This window comes from Argiope bruennichi, chromosome 4 (assembly GCF_947563725.1).
Source record: "Argiope bruennichi chromosome 4, qqArgBrue1.1, whole genome shotgun sequence".
Taxonomy (NCBI): Eukaryota; Metazoa; Arthropoda; class Arachnida; order Araneae; family Araneidae; genus Argiope; species Argiope bruennichi.
Genome location: NC_079154.1, coordinates 84,744,696 through 84,762,511, shown reverse-complemented (window position 1 = coordinate 84,762,511; position 17,816 = coordinate 84,744,696). Strand labels below are relative to the sequence as shown.

Sequence of the window (17,816 nt, the reverse complement as noted above, 5' to 3'; positions counted from 1 at the left end):
CAAAATAAAGTTATTGGGGATGAAGATAATTTTTCTTTCAGTCTAAATAAAATTATTTAAAATAGAATGCAAAAATAATAATAATAATTTGATTCATTTAAGGCAGATTCCTAAATCATATCTCGCTGAAAAACATTCAGTTTTAATAGTAATTCTAGATTTCCGAAACTCTTATCATTTGAACTTTACATGAGACCTTCCATAATTTAGGGTATTATATTCTCTTTTAAGCTGATACATTACATTTACATTTTAATAGAGGTAGCTTACAAAATAATTGAACATTTTTATTTCATATGTCCATGTTAAATCATGTACCATTAATTTCAAATACTTTAAGTAACATGTCCTTTAGCTCAATTATATGGATATAACATAACACTTGGTTTTAAAATAACAGTTATATATTTGGAGATATATTAAAGTAACACTTACAATCTACCTCATCCGAATAGTCGTCGAGACCACAATTTGGTAGTGAGTTACATTTGGCACTCTCGGCTACGCAATATTTACTCGTACTGCACTGAAATTGATCGCATTTCGTTCCTAAAGGAAGAATTCAAAAATTGCATTTAAAATAAGTATTAATTAATATTATTATAATAATATAATTAATATTTTTTTAAAATAATGAATACATTAATATTTCGATAAATAGGATTTTTGACAATGAAAGTAGTAATATTTAGTTCCAATTATATTTCAAGAACAAGGACAATTTTTAATTATGAAATAATTGAAAAAATAAATGTAAAACTTTTTCTGAAAGAAATTAGGTTCATAACACTAAAAAAAAATATTTTATTTGTTTAATAAAATAGAGTCAGTTTAAATAATAATGATATAAATGAAACTCATCTTATAAATTTCATAATTTTCTTTTTTTAAACTAATAACTAAATGTAATTTAACAGATACATACGTAATAAAATCAGTACATTCAAATAACATTGCTTTTATGATCAAAAAAGTGTTTTTATAACATTTTTTTGGAAAAATATGACAGTTTCTTTAGATAGTTTTAAATCTCAAATAATGACTTGGAATTTCTTCATTAGTAGAAAAGTTTCAAGAAATATGTAATTTTTCTAAACTAAATTATGTTCCACAAACTCTATCTAACGATAATTATAAGACTAGCATACCAAAACAACATTACAAGTGACAGTCTATGAATTTGGATTTGAAGAATTTTATTAAATAATTTAAATCTCTGCGATAGAATGAGAAAAATATTGTCATCATCGTTCTTCCTCTAAAAAACGTTAGAAAACCAGTAATTTTAAAATCTACAAATTAAAATAACATAAATGGTAAAATGTTGATGTTTTATTGTTAGAACAGATGATTGCCTTTTGATCAAATTTTTTTCAAATATTCCTGTTTTTGGTGCATTTATAAAGGAAAATCTTCTCACAAATCAAAACTGAAAATTAACATTGAAATAAAACCTTAAATGAATTAAATAAAACTAAACTGAATATAAATAAGGTGGTTTTCAGACGATATTATAATCATGAAATTAGTATAAGTACTTTTATTGGATTTCTCTCTATTCAGATTACTCTTTTTATTTAAATTGTTTTAAATTTTAAATAATTTATGTATGGGAATTTTATCAACCTGTAATATGTTATTTGTTTGAGGTCAAAGCCTATAAAGGAGTCCAGCATTACTCATTTGTTATAACTTTGAAATGTGTTAAAAATGTTCGTTTTTAACAACATTTCACGAATAAAATATTCTAATTCATTAAAATGTTGTCGTTGCCTACTAGATTTAAACATATTTTACGCATCCTTGAGGAATCTTCTGAAAATTCGACTCTTATTTCAAGAATTCTACTCTAAAGTTTCGTTAGCTAGCATTTCAAAATTACCTTCTTTTATTTCCGTCCACGTGGCTTGGAAACCTTTAGCCCCTACCGCCTTATCCGCTGTCACAAATCTAAAAAAGAAATTGAGTAATGTTATCATAAATATAATTGGAAACACTTAATATATGTCATATTCCAATATCATAATAATTCATGATATTGGAATTAATCTGCTAAAAAAAATTCTGGATTTATTTCGATTTGCCATTCTTTACTATTATTATGAATTATTTCTTTGAAAGATCTTTTTTCATATTTGGAAATATTAACTGATTTTAACATGAAACAATTTAAAAGATTGTATTGTATAAAGAGTAAATTAAACAAATAAATTTCGTTATATTTCACTTTTTAACATAAATGGATATGACTTTTTTTTAAAAAAATCGCGCTTAAAAGAAGTACGTTGCCACTGTAAAGTTTGCTAATGTTAAAAAAAAACATTACAATATTAACTCTCGAACCTCAAATTTTCTTTCTAGATAGATGATAATATTTTTTTTAGCTAACTAATATATCTTAAAATATAGTCATTTATAGCAAAATTGGGCTTTATTTTCAAAATATTAAATTACGAAAAGTTATAATAAGGTTTTATTTCTAAAAATATTAAATTAAGAAAAATTATGATGGTTTATTTTGTGAAGATTTTATACACACGAGTTAAATCTGTTAATGTTAACAAAAACATTACTAAAATTACCACCATGGAAAAAATAAATTTTAAAGGCATTTCCCACCTAAAACTAATAATAAATTATAATTTCCCATAAAAATATGCAGTTGCAAATCTTCTTTTCCTACACAAAGAATGTTAGAAATGTGACATGCATATTAAAATTGATAATTTTATAGATTTTTTACTCGTGCAAGACGTTTACCTAAAACTAATTTACAGGAACTAGGAATAATCACGTACATGTAAATACACGCAAGCAAAATGCTAAATTTTAATTGTTTCGATGAATATACTGAGAATATATGCTGAAAATTTCTGTAAATGCTACATGAATAATGCTAAAAAAATAAAGTACTAATACTTACGATATTTTCATGATGTTACTGGATGATAAGATCTCCCTGCTGTGATTGGCTAAAGATTCACCGCACAGCTCCATCGGAGGTTCACTCAATTCTGGATAAACTCTGACAACAGCACCTGGACATCCGCGACCTGAAATAAAAGACTTTCTTTAAAGAAACTTGAAATTCACAATATTATTAAAAAATTTTGCAATTTACTGAATGATCTAGAAATTTGAAATAGCCTTAAAAAATGGTAATTCGGAAACGAATGGTGAGGATAATAAAATAACTTTTCACTCAAAATGAAGATGATAATACCTATTTTTTTTGTCATAATAGCAGAATATAGTTTGTGATATGAACCACGAGTTCTCTTGTTTATAGAACATAAGACATTGACAGGAGAAATAACTTTTAATAAAATTAATTCATCATTTGCCATCGAGGTGATTAGCTATCATACAAGAAATCAAATATTGGTGCTATTGAGCCCTAGCTCACATAGGTTGACAGAACATAAGAAATAGAAATTTTAATTACTGCATCGAAAATTACCGATATCTATTTCGATAATTTAGCTCCTTAACCATCTAACTAAGAAGATCATTTGAGTGTGGGTACTCAGAATACTGGAGTGCCCAACTTTCTGTTTCAAAGATAGAAAAATTCACTATCTTGCTCAAAATATGATAGGCAGCCCCAGTTCTTAGTTCTGTGATATACAAATGAAGACTCGGCCGATGGTTACTAAGCAAATGCATGATTGGACACTCTTTAGAAATTTTTTGAAAGATTCCCCAAACCCATCTATGCGAGGACCCATGCCACAAATTTCAATCGCCAAAGCGTCAATTACTCCTACTTAAACGATAGGGGAAGAAGATTTCGCAGTTATATCCAGGTATCTCGGGTGCCCACCGTAATTTCATTGAATGGGTGTTTGGGTCCTTTCATTATTTCTAGAACTAATGAAAAAAGTTGCATTGGATATTTCCAGATATTATTCTAACAAATGTCTTAAACCAAAAAATGAACTGAAAATCTTGATAATTTAGAATAAGATTATCCAATTAATAAAGCCTACTTCTTGAAAAAAAATCCGTTTTATTTTCCTTACTCGTTTTATTTTCAACATTATTTTTTTTATTAAAAGAATGAAAATAAATAATTGAGGAAGATTCATTAATCAAATTATTTCAAATCATAATATTTAAAGTGAAATGAATTCAAATAGTGAAATTTCAATGAACTTTACTTGAGATTGAAAAGAAGTAACACACTTTTTTTTATATTGAAAATTATATTTAAGAAGTAATTATCTTTTCTAGATTTTTTTTTTTTTACTTAAATGAGAGAAAAAAGTTTTCAAACAAAATTGGAAAGTATAACGAGGGATATATACGTCATTCCAATTTAACCAATAAAAAAATACATATTGAAAAATTCTGAAGTTATTTGGGCAGCACATTACATCGGAGCATATTTAAATAGCACGTTATTAATCGATGTAATGTAATAAAGTTGTTCGAGTCATCGTCTATCATTAAGAAATTCAGTTGCAAGACGAAGTAGCATAAATTTTCATCATAAGAAGCGACATGTATATTGGCTATATTTTGTTATATCATCAGAAATGATGGTATTAAGATAATAATTGCGTTGAAATTAATTTATGACAGATATATCTGGAATCATATTCACATTACTCCATAATTTAATTTTAAAATTTAACTTTTTATAAATATTTAACATTTTGACACTTATTATGCATATTCTTTTGATTGTATTGATATTTTATCATAGCATTCAAAATGTGTGATCTATTAATGCAATTGAGTATAGTTATATGGTTATATATGAAAACGTGACTGATTTGATTTTTCTTTCCTTTTCTTTTTTCAAATTCGACAGCTCATACTAGGAGAACTACAGTCTTTTTCTCACCCTGCGTGCGGACACCTCTCTGTTTAGTAGTCCTAGGAGGCTACATAATTGAAAATCTGCCACTAAATATTATGCCCCAATAGAATAAATAAATAAAAGGAATTATTAAAGGTGGTTATTACGCTCTGGATCCCCTTCGATTTGAAAGAAAACAAAGGAGAGGAGGATTCTGTGGTGGGGTCGGACGGTGATGAACCAATTACAAACTTGGAGACTCGGCGAATATGAACCGGGGAACCCAGGACTCAGGAGAACACCCTCAGTAAGCTCAGAGATATTGCGACCACAATCTGCAAAGGAAAACACATTTTGTGAATGCACAATTTTAAAGAACACAATATCTCACAACGTTTTACAACTCTCATCATAATTTTTTTATTTGGAAAAACTTACCGATATTTTTGACATATGAAAAAATTTAAAACACCCTCTTAATTGAAACTTATATGAGTATCGATTAATCGTAAATAAAAGAAACAAGTCAATTCAAAATATAAAAATTCGTCGCCATTTCTATTCCTTCCCAATTTTATTTTATATAGTACTACTTGCTACCCTAATTCACAATTTAAAGAGCCATTCACTGAACATAAAGGTACAAATGGTCAGTGATTTGAAAGAAAGTGATGTCTATGAAAGAAATGATGTCTATGAAAGAAAGTGAAAGAAAGTAACTATAAAATAATCAATATTTGACATTAACCATGCCTGAAAATCAAATATAGATTTTTCATAAAATTTCCTGAAATCATGCTTTTCAATATGATAAAACTGAAGCTAATTTATCAAATCATAATTTAAACTGTGATTTATAATTGTCATCTCAATTAATTATAATGATCAAATCATACAATTATTGGAATTTTTCAAAAAAAAGTTCAGAAAACTATATTTCAATTTATGATTACAGATTTTTTGAAGTGATTTTTGTAGTTAAATCTGGTATAGATACTAAATAATATAAAACAAAAAAATTTGAATTGATTTTTTTTATCTTTTTGAAAGAAAACGGATACAATGCAAAGGATTTTCAATTTATACTTCATTAAACAAAACATAGAGATCGGAATATTTCTTTAAGCAAACAAAGGAAAAATAAAATATCTTTTATAAAAAAAACAATAATTATGCATCATTCTTAATTCTCTTAATGCAAATGATTTTTTTCTCCTTTAGAAATCAAACATAAAGATCAGAAAACTTCTTTAAACAAGCAAAGGAAAAATAAAACATTTTTTTAATGAAAAAATAAACAATAATAATGAACCAATCTCAATTCTAGGGCTAATAAGACATTTTAAAATTATTTGGCTTCATCTGCTACCAGAGACTTAAATCTTAATTATTTAATTCTTGGCAGTAATAACCATACTAAAATATTATTTCTTCAGCTGATTAAACTTATCAATCATTAATACTGAGTGTCATGAATTTCACCGCACCTTAAAATTTAGCGCATTATTAAAAATCTAATATCAGTTACCTGAACATTATTGATTCTATACAAATTGCCTCATCAGTTCAGTTTGTGCGCATGAGCGAAAATCTAAATACCTGCTCTTCAGTCCTTACGAATCAAAACTCAAAGCAGATAGAACAGGCATCTTTCAACTAATAATTCCAAACCGAAATGACGCCATAAAATGCTTACTGCCCCAAATTTGTCAGTAATTATTACGATAACTAATTCAGCATTGGTAACTTAATAATCTTTTTATAATTGTTTTGCGAAAGTTTAAAAGTTTTTTTTCTTTAAAAACAGCAAATAATAATAATATTTATATAATCCAATAATCCAATTTATATTATCCAGACATGTAATGAAATACGATACAGCTATTAATAACATCAAATAATCTATATTGGTATTTAAAATGAAATAAAAATACAGATAGGCTTGCAGTGATGGAAATAGCAACTTATGTATGATGGAATAAAAAATCCATTGATACTATAAATGGAATCAAGTTAATTAATTAGAATTAAATTAGAATGAAGGCTTGAGGAAAGATAGTCTAATACAAAATCATTGAACTTCGTTACTTGATGCCACAGAACAAAATTTCAGCAACTCTTCTATTGAATTCATAAATATTGGACGTTTTATTCTGTTATACTTTTACGCTATTTCTGAGGATTCCACACAAATTACAAATGGTGCATTTACAATCTATGAGAGTGTTTATAATGCTGAAATTATCTTCTTAATGTGTTTCATTAACTTTATTATGATGATGCATTCTATGCAATGAATGGTATAACTATTTTCAACATGAAATGTTGTTCATTTTCTTAAATGTAGTTCATTTCATGTCGAAAATAGTTCATATTGGTAATTTAATATCAAATAATATAATGGAAAATTAATATTAAATCTGGTGGAAAATTTAAAAAAATTGAATACAAATTTTTTTTTCTCTGAAAGCCATAAGTGAGGACTTACCAACGTATCGCGTATCTGCAGGGAAGAATTCGTAGGTGGCCGTAAATCCTGAAGCCACATTCTTGTCGTCCGTGTGAAGGAGGACCTTCACAGTGTCCACGCCAAGAGCAGACATAATCGGTCCCGGAGCGGTTCGACCACAGTACCGACCCAGTTTGCGTTCGCGTCCCGATGGCCACACTTCGTAAATTTCGAGCCAATCCTCCTGACAGATCTCACTGCATAAAAAAAAAATTAAGTAAATTAAGAAATTTAGAAATTTGAAATATTTAAAAAGAGTAAATATTTTTTAGAAAAGAGAAAGTTAAGTATTTAATGCAAAAATAATGCAAAGCACATTTTAAATTGAAATTAAAATTTCTTAATTGAACTTATTAAACTTAAACTTATAAAAGAAATCTGAAGTATTGCAGGTTAAATTGGTGAGAATCATAAAGAGTTTAAAATAATGAGATTCATTAAAGCATTGTGTCTTATTTTCAATAAAATTAATGAGAATCTTAATAGAAATCGGCCACATTACAGACATGAGGATTTAATTTTTTTTTCACTGGCATACTGCTGATAAATTAATTATTTACATAAATGAACGACAATAAGGATCATTACTATGGATTTCTATTCATAATATATATGAGCTTAAACTAATCCTAAGTAGCCACCGATAATGAATTTTGGAAACACTGAAAACTTTAATTTTATAAATGTGAATAAGATTCTGCATAAGATGAGATACACATGATTTAGAAATATTATAAAGGCTGTCCCAGTATTAACACTAGATTTGAATTTGCTACCATTTGTGCTGTAAAATGTTGGTAATCTTATTCAAAAATCATTTGACAACTGCTAGTTTAGGGTTAGTAATAAAGGAGCATTACACGATAGAACAATGTATTTTTATCGTTGAACAATATTTCAAAAATAATGAAACTCTGGCTGCCACTGTTTCAAAATTTGAGAATTGTCCTTAGATCATGTGATTTAACATCATCGAATTTCTTTTTAGGGGTTTATTTGAAGTCAAAGGTCTATGCCAACACGCCTACAAGCACGCGAGCATTGAAAAAGGAAATTCAAAGCTGCATCAACAAATTCAGCTGCATTTATGTGAAAGTTTCATGGAAAATTTCCACAAAAGAGTGCGTATGTGCCAGCAAAGCGTACCTGAAGGCCATTTGCCCTATGTGCTTGTCATAAATAATCATATCTTGTGTACTTTGCGATTCAATAAAAATATAAAAATTTAAAGAAAAAAAAATGTGTTTTTTATTTAATTCAAATCTTGCATTAACACGTTTTTCCAATGTGTAACGCTCCACTTTTACTAACTCTACACTATCTGCTGTTAATATCTTATTTAATAAGGTAGTCAATACTTTATTACACGAATGGTGGCAAATTTAAATTGTGCGTTAATTTTGGGACACATGGTGGATGTGTCCTAAACATGTGGATTTATGTTTTTTTATTATTGACAGTACTACTGATTAATTAATAATTAATGTAAGTAAACGGGAATAATGATCATTATTACGAATTTCTATTCTTAATAAATACAATCTGAAATAAACCAAAAGTATTACTGGTAATAAATTTTGAAAACAGTAAATGCTTTACTGTTTTCAAAATTCAATTTCGATTGTTAACATTTAATTAAAGTGAATAAGATTTTTTATAAGATGAAAATTTTTTTTAGCAATATTATATAAAATCGTGTAAGCAGAAAGACCAATAATGAATAAGAGTAAAAATATAATGCACATTTTCTGTCAAGTGTTTTTACTATAACATCACAACAAACTAAATATATAGCCGAGGATCTAAGTTTAAATACATCACCAATTTAAAAATTGAAAAGACATAATATTTTTTCGCTCAGTATCAAATAATGTTTCAACAGATAAAAAACTGACTGCTTTCAAAATTATACTTTTTGAATATTTTGTCAAAATGAGACATTTTGTAGACATTTTTCGCAATTTTGTTAGGGAAAACAAAACAATGGTACTATTTTTAAAACAAAACATGTTTCTAAACAAACAAGAATAATCAGAATATGTGATTAAGCAATGTCGAAGGAACGATAGTAAACAAAGCAAAACCATGAAATGATCAAAAATTACCATAAATGCTTTGGAGTAACCATTTTACAAAAGAGAAATTCCCGAAACACGCAATTATATTATTGGAAAAATTTAGTTAAATGCCCTAAATATCAACATTTGCTATGCTTTTACTTATAAATTTATGTCGTTTTTTGAAATAAAATATGTGTTTATTTTGAAACGACTGTTCTTTGTACCCTCGCATATCATGTAGTTTGTTTAAGCAGAATAAGAAAGCATGATAAATGTAACAAACATAAATTTGAATTTCCCATTAGTGATAAAGAAATATTTTACTTTTACTGAATAAGTATATATTTCATATTAAACGTTTCATAAATATATAAATAATATATTCTTTTGCTTCAAACCAATAATTGAAATCTTCGTTTAACAGGGAAATTATTCAGCTGAAAATAACATCTTTACCCATAAAAAAATTGAAATAACCCTACTTAAAAACCATAGAAACTATTTTAATAATACCGTTTGAAAATGTATATTACATTTGAAGCTGACTAAAAGCTTTTACTTGATTGAAGCTATGCATTATAAATATTAGTATTATATTAGTTGTGCATGTAATTTTATATGCAAAATGTTTTAGAAATACAGTTTGTCATTTATTTTCCTCACTATAATTTTAAATTAATTATGGGGAAAAATTGCTTTAAAGAAACTAACCGGAAAAATCAAACTAAACCTGTTATTCATAACTATATTAAGGTATCCGACTACGTTAAAAACACTGGTTTTCGACCACATTGGCGAATTTTTCTTTTATTATTATTTCTTGTAGTTCAGGCTTTCCTCTTTCCAAAATAGTATTTTCTAGGAAAAGGAAGGTCTGATCTCTCATCCAGGATAATTTTAAACAATTTTTTAGCTAAAATATTTCTTTAACTTCAATTTTCTTAAACTTTAATTTTTATAAAAAATATCCATCGTTAACATGATATCTCAAAAACCAATAGAGGTATTTACATAAAAATTTCAGCGCGTGTTTTAAATACTGCGGGCAATGAAATGAACCAAAAGTTTTATTGTTGGTGAAATACTTTTTCATTTATAGGTGTTTTTAGAAAAATTAAGTTGTAAATTTATGGAAAAAATGTATATATACGTACATTTTTACCCATAACTTTTTTGCATCTCAAAATGTTTCTTAGATTTTGGTTCATTTCATTCATCATTATATTCTATAACTTGTGTACAAAGAAAAATAGGATTGCTGCATTACAATTTTGTGTAGAGTGTTAACCGTTTAGGTTGAATTTCATTAAAATTAACTACAAATTTTCCTATTTCTCAAAATATATTATATTTCCAAATAATTTTTTTGTATATATAGTGTTTATAATTGACAATACATCTAAAAACCATAAATATTTTTTAAAAAATCCAATTTTTCAAAAATATTGCTTCGAACGTAGTTGGCTACCTTAAACCACCTAGTTAATCATTAAGTAGATTTAAACCACCTTGCCTTATTGAATTAAAAGTAATTTGTGAATAAATGTTGTATGTTTAATTTCAGGATAAAGGTTTAAAGAATTAATTTACATGTAAAAAGGAACTGTCATCGATAATAGGGTCTCAATTCTCGTAGTGTTTATTTATTTATTGCCAATAATTAAAAACAAGAAGCATACTATGATGTCTGTTATAAGTAAAAGCTATTTGACTGAAGAACAGATAAATAATGTCTTACTTCAAAATAAATAAACATTATTCTATTTTCTTATGAAAGTCTTGTATCCACAGCTTTTAAAACTATTGACAAGAACAGTATACTTATACCCAGTTAGCGTATATACACGTTTTGTGCCATATTGTATTATATTAAACAATATTTGAAATACTGTACAATATTGTTGGATATTGAATAATATAATATAATATAACATAATATTGTGCAATATAATGGAATATGGAATACTACAATATTGTACAATATTGTTGAATATAGAATACTATAATATTGTACAATATTGATGAATATAGAATACTATAATATAGCACTATACAATATAGTATAACAAACTCTACCATCCGGTACTTACTTGTATCCATAAGCTTCTACGTCCATTTTGGTCTTGAAGTAATTGAAGACCAAGTTGACTTGCTCTCCTTGGAGACCAAGGAAATAATATTCGCACTGTATCGAAGATGGGTAATTGGCCGGATAGTGGGGTGAGTTGAAATCCCCGAATTTTTGACTTTCACTGCGATAGAAGAATTGGCATGATCCGTTCGGAGACGCAGTACCAGGCACTTGGTAATCTGAGGCAAAGAAACAAATTGTTACAAATTCACTTTTGTTAATAATATTATGGCTTTTATCTGGAATATCAGAAGAAACAGGTTAATATTTTGGAAACAGTTTATTAAAAATTGACGTCCGTAATATCGTTTGGAGAGTTTTAAACATTTAATTCATAATATCTTAGGAACTTTGCACCATTTTGGTTCATTATGCTATTGCACATATAATTATAAGCTTTTAATGTTTTCTAAAATTTGGGCTAAAAAAATAATGAGTTTACTAACTTTAAACATTCTATTAGAAACTATAAAATAGCATGTATTAGGTGTGCAACTTTGTTTTCGCCGTTTTCTTCCAAAATTTTCAAAAAGTGATCACCTATCCGTAATTCAAAGTACTGTTCGCTGCTTGGTACTACTTTTCTTCACCTTCTGGTCAATTGTCGAATCAAAAACGACACGTCTTTAGAGGCGATCGGAAAATTGATCTATTTTTGGACCTCTTTCTAAAGCCGATATGCTAATCATCTAGACCATGTGCATCGATCAAACAAATGGTAAGGAAAAACTTTTAGAGAACATGACAGGCGGGGTAAGACTTCCCGTTTTAGTATTTCCATATCAAGACCAGTCCATAGATATGTGGACAAACATTGTCACGTTAGAGGATAACTTTGTCGTGTCTCTTTCAATTTTCGGTTCAAACACATCAATTAGCATTCGATACCGATTCTCTGGGATGGTTTCACTCGGTTTCAACAGTTATATGTCATATCGAGCTGATCCCAGCAAATGCAGAGCATAACTTTGATTTCGTAAATTATTCCTGTATTTAAACACCGTTAAATCATTACTTTAATGCCAAAAAAAAACAGAAGTTGCTAAAATATAACTTTAAATAAACTAAATTAAAAATTCAAATAACTATAATTGTAAATTAGTTAGAGATTGTACCGTTGCCTAGTGTTTCCTTATTTTGAAATCATTCACCCTAAATTTTAAAAAAAAGCACTGCTGAAGGAAAAACGGTTCAGAAATGAAATAAGTATTCTTAAAAAGATGAAATTATGAATTTTAAGTTAAAGTAAAAATATTTTCAGAAGCAATCTTCTCCAAAGTTATGACAAATAAATGGAAAAATGCTACTTATTTTCTAATTAATTGAAAATTTAACTGATTTTTGTATTTTTAAATGTTGATAATATTCTTTCTCTTGTCTTAAATAATGTGTGTAAAATTTTGTTAAATTTGACAAGTTTTTTAGGTGGGGAAGGCAACTTGCAATCCTAGTTACGATGTGTTTTATTTATATAAGCGAGTATGCTCATTAACATATCCTGATAAGCCAATCTTTATTATTCCTAAATATACGATTAAGATGTTCCAACAAAAAATATAATTCTCACCTGCTTCGAAGTGATATTGGGCCTTGAATCCTTGCCCTTGTGTCGAGCCACTTTTAAAAATCATCACCAGTCGAGGTCCTTCTGATTTTAAGCTCGGCGGTAAATCTTGGCCGCACAAATTATGGTCGAATTCATCTAAAGCATAACGCTCCTCTTGTCCTTGCAAATAAATTCTGAGAAATCCTTCTGTGCAGCTAAAATAAAAGTAATTTATAAAACTTTAAAATGTTTGCATATTTCTGAATAATTTAAAAATGTACTGTATAACGTTTTGAAATTTACTTGGTAAAAAGTTTGTAGAACTAATTTTAAATTGTTTAGGGGGAAATGGTGGAAATTGCAGTATCAGTTATACTTCTGATAATGGTTAGTACTGAAATTTAGTTCAATTGGCTCTTATATACTGTTCTATAACTCGTTGCGATTTTTTAATTTTTCTTTTAGGTTTTGAAAAAAATATTTGAATAAGTATAAATATATTCAAATATATATAGGAAAGGATGGAAAAATTGTATAAAACTATTTTTATTGAAATGATTAAAAATAATAAATCTTCTGTTGATAATTTCTCGATTAAACTGTAAATAAATATGATAACTGATAAATTATAATGCAATCAAATAAATAACAAATAAAATAAAATAAATACATATTAAATTTTTAATGCATACTAGGTTACGCGACAAAAAAAAAGCAATGGAGAAAACAAGAATCACTGCGTCTTGTAAAGTTTAATATTAAATTAAAAGAAAAATGTCTTGACAAAAAAAATCTTTTGTTATTGATATTAAACTATTTTGAACAAAAATAAATGTTTCACAATTCAGAATAACAGCTGTGTAGCTTTTGGTCTTGAAGGCATATTTTCGTATATTTTCCGTAATTGTAGTATTGTCATTGTTTATTTTAGGTGATATTCTTGATCAAAATCGTCATATTTTAATGTTTTTCTTCACATTATAATATGATTCAAAAGCTGATTTTAAACAAGTTTCTAAACACTAACATTAAAACATTACAAGTTCCTGAATGGAGATTGATTCGTAATCTTTAACTGTATTAAGGAATACAATTTTTGAATCATTCACATGTGTTTACTAATGTCACCATTAATTCAATTTCAAGTTAATGTGCATTGCATTTGTTTTCTAAATTTTTCTGCATTTTCTTTTTAAATTTTTACAATTTACCGTATACTTCTATCTTTCTTATGCATATATTTTAATTTTAAAATATGAATAATTACATCTTTTATTGCAAAATGAGTAGAAATTGTCAATTTTTTAATGAAGAATTCTTCAAAAAAAGTTGCACTGCAGAACTAAGGAACTTTTAAATGCATTACTATGCCCCTTCTCCAAGACTTTTTTTTAAAAACAAGTTTGTTCATAAAGTGAAATACAAATTCTTTTAGTGCAACGCTTCTGTACTTGAATTACTTTAAAGGAATTTTGCTGAAAGAAGTTGTATGTATTTTGCGCTTTTGAATTTTTATACTTAAAAATTTATATTTTTTTAGTTCTATAATTTTACATCAGTTTTCGCCATAATCTGCATTCTACATTTAAGCCAATTTTTATCATATTCTGTTTTTATATATTTATGAATATCACGTACTTTCGCATCTACGTTACATTTATTTATGTATGAATAAGATTTACAGGTGGATCAAGTTCAAGAAAGGGTATCCTAATTTTTGACGAGATAGATAAAACATTAGAGGTTATGTGTAACAGTAAATCATAGTGACGTGCATTTTCAGAACGTGATGCATGGAAATACATAAAATTCTGCAAGAAAGAATGTTTGTATTTCATAATCTGACAGTCCAAAGTAAAGATATAAGTCAGTGTTGTCATCTAATAACTGAATGTATATCAATTACAAAATAATTCGAAATTAAAGTGGAGCCGATGACGATATTTGAAATAGTGTCGGTATAATTAAATGAGTGTTAGAGCAAATGTAGAATCTAAAAGAGTAAAAAGTGGGAATTTCGACTAATTTTTTTTTCTTCAATATGTGAATAGAATTTTTTTTTTCTTTCCAGATGTTCCGAATTACATATCCCTAATATGTGACATTCTAATGACCACAGTTGTTTACATTCCACCATGCCGGCACCTGGCCGAGGGATAGCGTGTCTTTCCCTTGATCTGGATTCGAGTTCTGGTTCGGGCATGGTTGTTCTCTACCCTGTGTTATATCTATGAGGTGTGTGAAAGAGCCCCCCTCCCTGTAAAAAGGGGTTGTGCAAACGAGTGTGTGCATCATTGCCATATGAACTAGAAGTCAGACTTATTACCCTCAGTTGCTCAGGGGCCTTTACCCTCAGAGTGCCTGCTGCACACTCGGCTTAAATAGTTGACTTATCAAATATATATATATATATATATATATATATATATATATTTGATAAAAGGAAGAAATTTAACGGCTATACAAATTGTATAGTTATTTGAAAACGTTGAAATAATCGAAGATAATTCGCATAATAAATCAAGTAATATATTCGTAATATTTTTTTGAAAAAAAGCTTCATTTAGATTTTTCGAGGATGAAATATGATCATAGGGGATTTGATTCATTTTTCTTTGATATAATTTGCAACAGCCATATAAAATTTAATAAAGAAATTATGATTGGCATCATATCGAATACATCGTAAAACGCAATATTTCATTAATAAAGCAAATAGGTTTTTAAAAGGTTATATTATTTTGTGTCGAAATATACATTAGTGTGATGAATAATAGACAAAAAATTTTTTTAAAAAAGGCATGAACATGTTCAAAAATGGTTGTGCTTCAAGAAAACCGTCTTACGTCGGGGTAGTCGATGGTATTTCAAACTTTTCAAACTTCAGCCGAACTCTTTCCAGTCTCTGAGCGTCTTGCATCCCATATATGTAATAGCGACAAATAACATCGGGGTGGTAAGGATAAGGGTAATTTGGAGAGCAGACCAATCCACTGGAACCTCGTTTACTAAGGATTTTCTGGTCACACTCTAAAAAGAAAAAATGATTTTTTTAAAAAAAAATTATTCTTAGGAAGATGGGCATTGTGACAGTTTTTTTTATGTCTTCAAATCAATATACTCAAATTTAGCTGTACGAAAGATGTAAAATATAATGTTAAAATATACACACAATTTCTCCGTCAACCTATTTATATTATTAGCGTTTTAAAAGCTTTTAAATGAGTAAATAATCATATTAGTTTCTTATAACAGAAAAGTATATGAGTTTCTTAGGAGATTCTTAAATCTCATTTCTCGTTACCTTCCTTCTCCAAATACTATTATGGATATTTTTTAACAAAATTAATATAAATGTTTTTCCCCTTGAATTACGGTAAGAATGTAATACGTTTATAGCAAACATAACAAATATTAAGTTGCGCAACATCATCGTTGATTTTCAAAGAATACGGTAAAGAGATGACAAGAAAATAGCAATGACTAACACCAAAAAAACAGCTCTTGGAAATTTATTTTTTTCAAATCACCAGTTTCATTATTATATTAATTTATTATGCTGTGAATGTTCCTTTATAAATATATGAAGGGTGCAATTATCTACATCGTTTACATATATATATTTGAAGGAAAAAATGCAAAAACGCATAAAAGATATATAGCACTAATTTACATTTTCATTTTTCTTTTCCTCTTTGTTTTATCTCTGTTCTTCTTCAAGAGCGGAACAAAGTTGAATTTATTTTATAAATATTAAATCTTATAATATAACGTAGAGTCTTGTCAAAATTTATTATCATTTAAGTTTATTATAAGAAAACTTACCTCAATATAAAAAAACAAGATAAAAATGTATTTTTATTAATTCTGTTGCAAACATTTCCTAGATGCCCATCTTTGATAAAAAAAATATTCCGAAAATCAATTGTTAATTTTATTTTTAATTTAGATCATTTGAATGAAATTTTTTTAACCTAAAATAAAAAAGTTTCAACAAAATAATTAAGGTCGTACCGATTAATTTTGAATTACTGCCTTAATATGAGAGTAACTTCAGGAGATTAATACACGAATTGTGAGGAATGTTCTTACAATTCGTATATTGATTCGTAAACTCAGATTAAAGATTTCTGTACATTCATTTTAAAGCTTTCTTATTTTATGCTTCCTTTTTTTTATACTAATGAGAGAGACTGATCAATGAATTTGATTAATTAATGGAAGATTAATAAAATGAAATAATTAATCATTTATAAAGAGGACCAATTTTACAAATTGCTTTACGACAATCATTTTATGTGATGAATGTGAGTTAGGATACAAAAAGCAATTAATGAGTTTTCGTATAAATAACTCACGTGTTCCTCGAATGTGCTCTCCGTCCGTCTTGCTGATAAAATCTGTGAAAAAAAATTAATAATTTACTTCTGAGGCTACAAAAATATATAGTAAAGAGATTGCAACTACAAAAAAAGATAATGTCAAGAGCAAACTTTTGGATGTGATTTAAATAATATATGTTATTTTGTAAAAATTGAATTAGTAAATAAATATCCTCAAAGCTAACATTAACATCATTGTATATTAACGTTTTTATTTAAAATATGATTAATTGCACACAATTTCACATTATTTGGAAAAATTTGAAAACTATAGATATAAAGAATAAGAATATCGAAATGCCCTACTTAAGAGTATACAACTTTTCCTCATATAAGGGTTTCCCAAATAAAAACTGGTCATGTTGAGTGAAAGGAATACCTTTA

The 17,816-nt window shown here is 27.5% G+C and overlaps 1 protein-coding gene across 5 annotated transcripts in view; it reads right to left on the bottom strand.

The window, feature by feature from the left end:
* Window positions 1–17,816, bottom strand: part of LOC129966078 (cubilin-like) — a 432,527-nt gene that overhangs the window by 2,545 nt on the left and 412,166 nt on the right. For all 5 annotated transcript variants that reach the window (XM_056080447.1, XM_056080449.1, XM_056080450.1 and 2 more), the window contains 9 exons: window positions 17,409–17,450; window positions 15,897–16,080; window positions 13,072–13,265; window positions 11,464–11,683; window positions 7,293–7,510; window positions 4,972–5,139; window positions 2,924–3,053; window positions 1,883–1,950; window positions 436–549 (listed from right to left, as the gene is read on the bottom strand). In XM_056080447.1, the coding sequence (XP_055936422.1) occupies window positions 436–549; window positions 1,883–1,950; window positions 2,924–3,053; window positions 4,972–5,139; window positions 7,293–7,510; window positions 11,464–11,683; window positions 13,072–13,265; window positions 15,897–16,080; window positions 17,409–17,450 (1,338 nt within the window). The remainder of the gene's footprint in view (window positions 1–435; window positions 550–1,882; window positions 1,951–2,923; window positions 3,054–4,971; window positions 5,140–7,292; window positions 7,511–11,463; window positions 11,684–13,071; window positions 13,266–15,896; window positions 16,081–17,408; window positions 17,451–17,816) is intronic.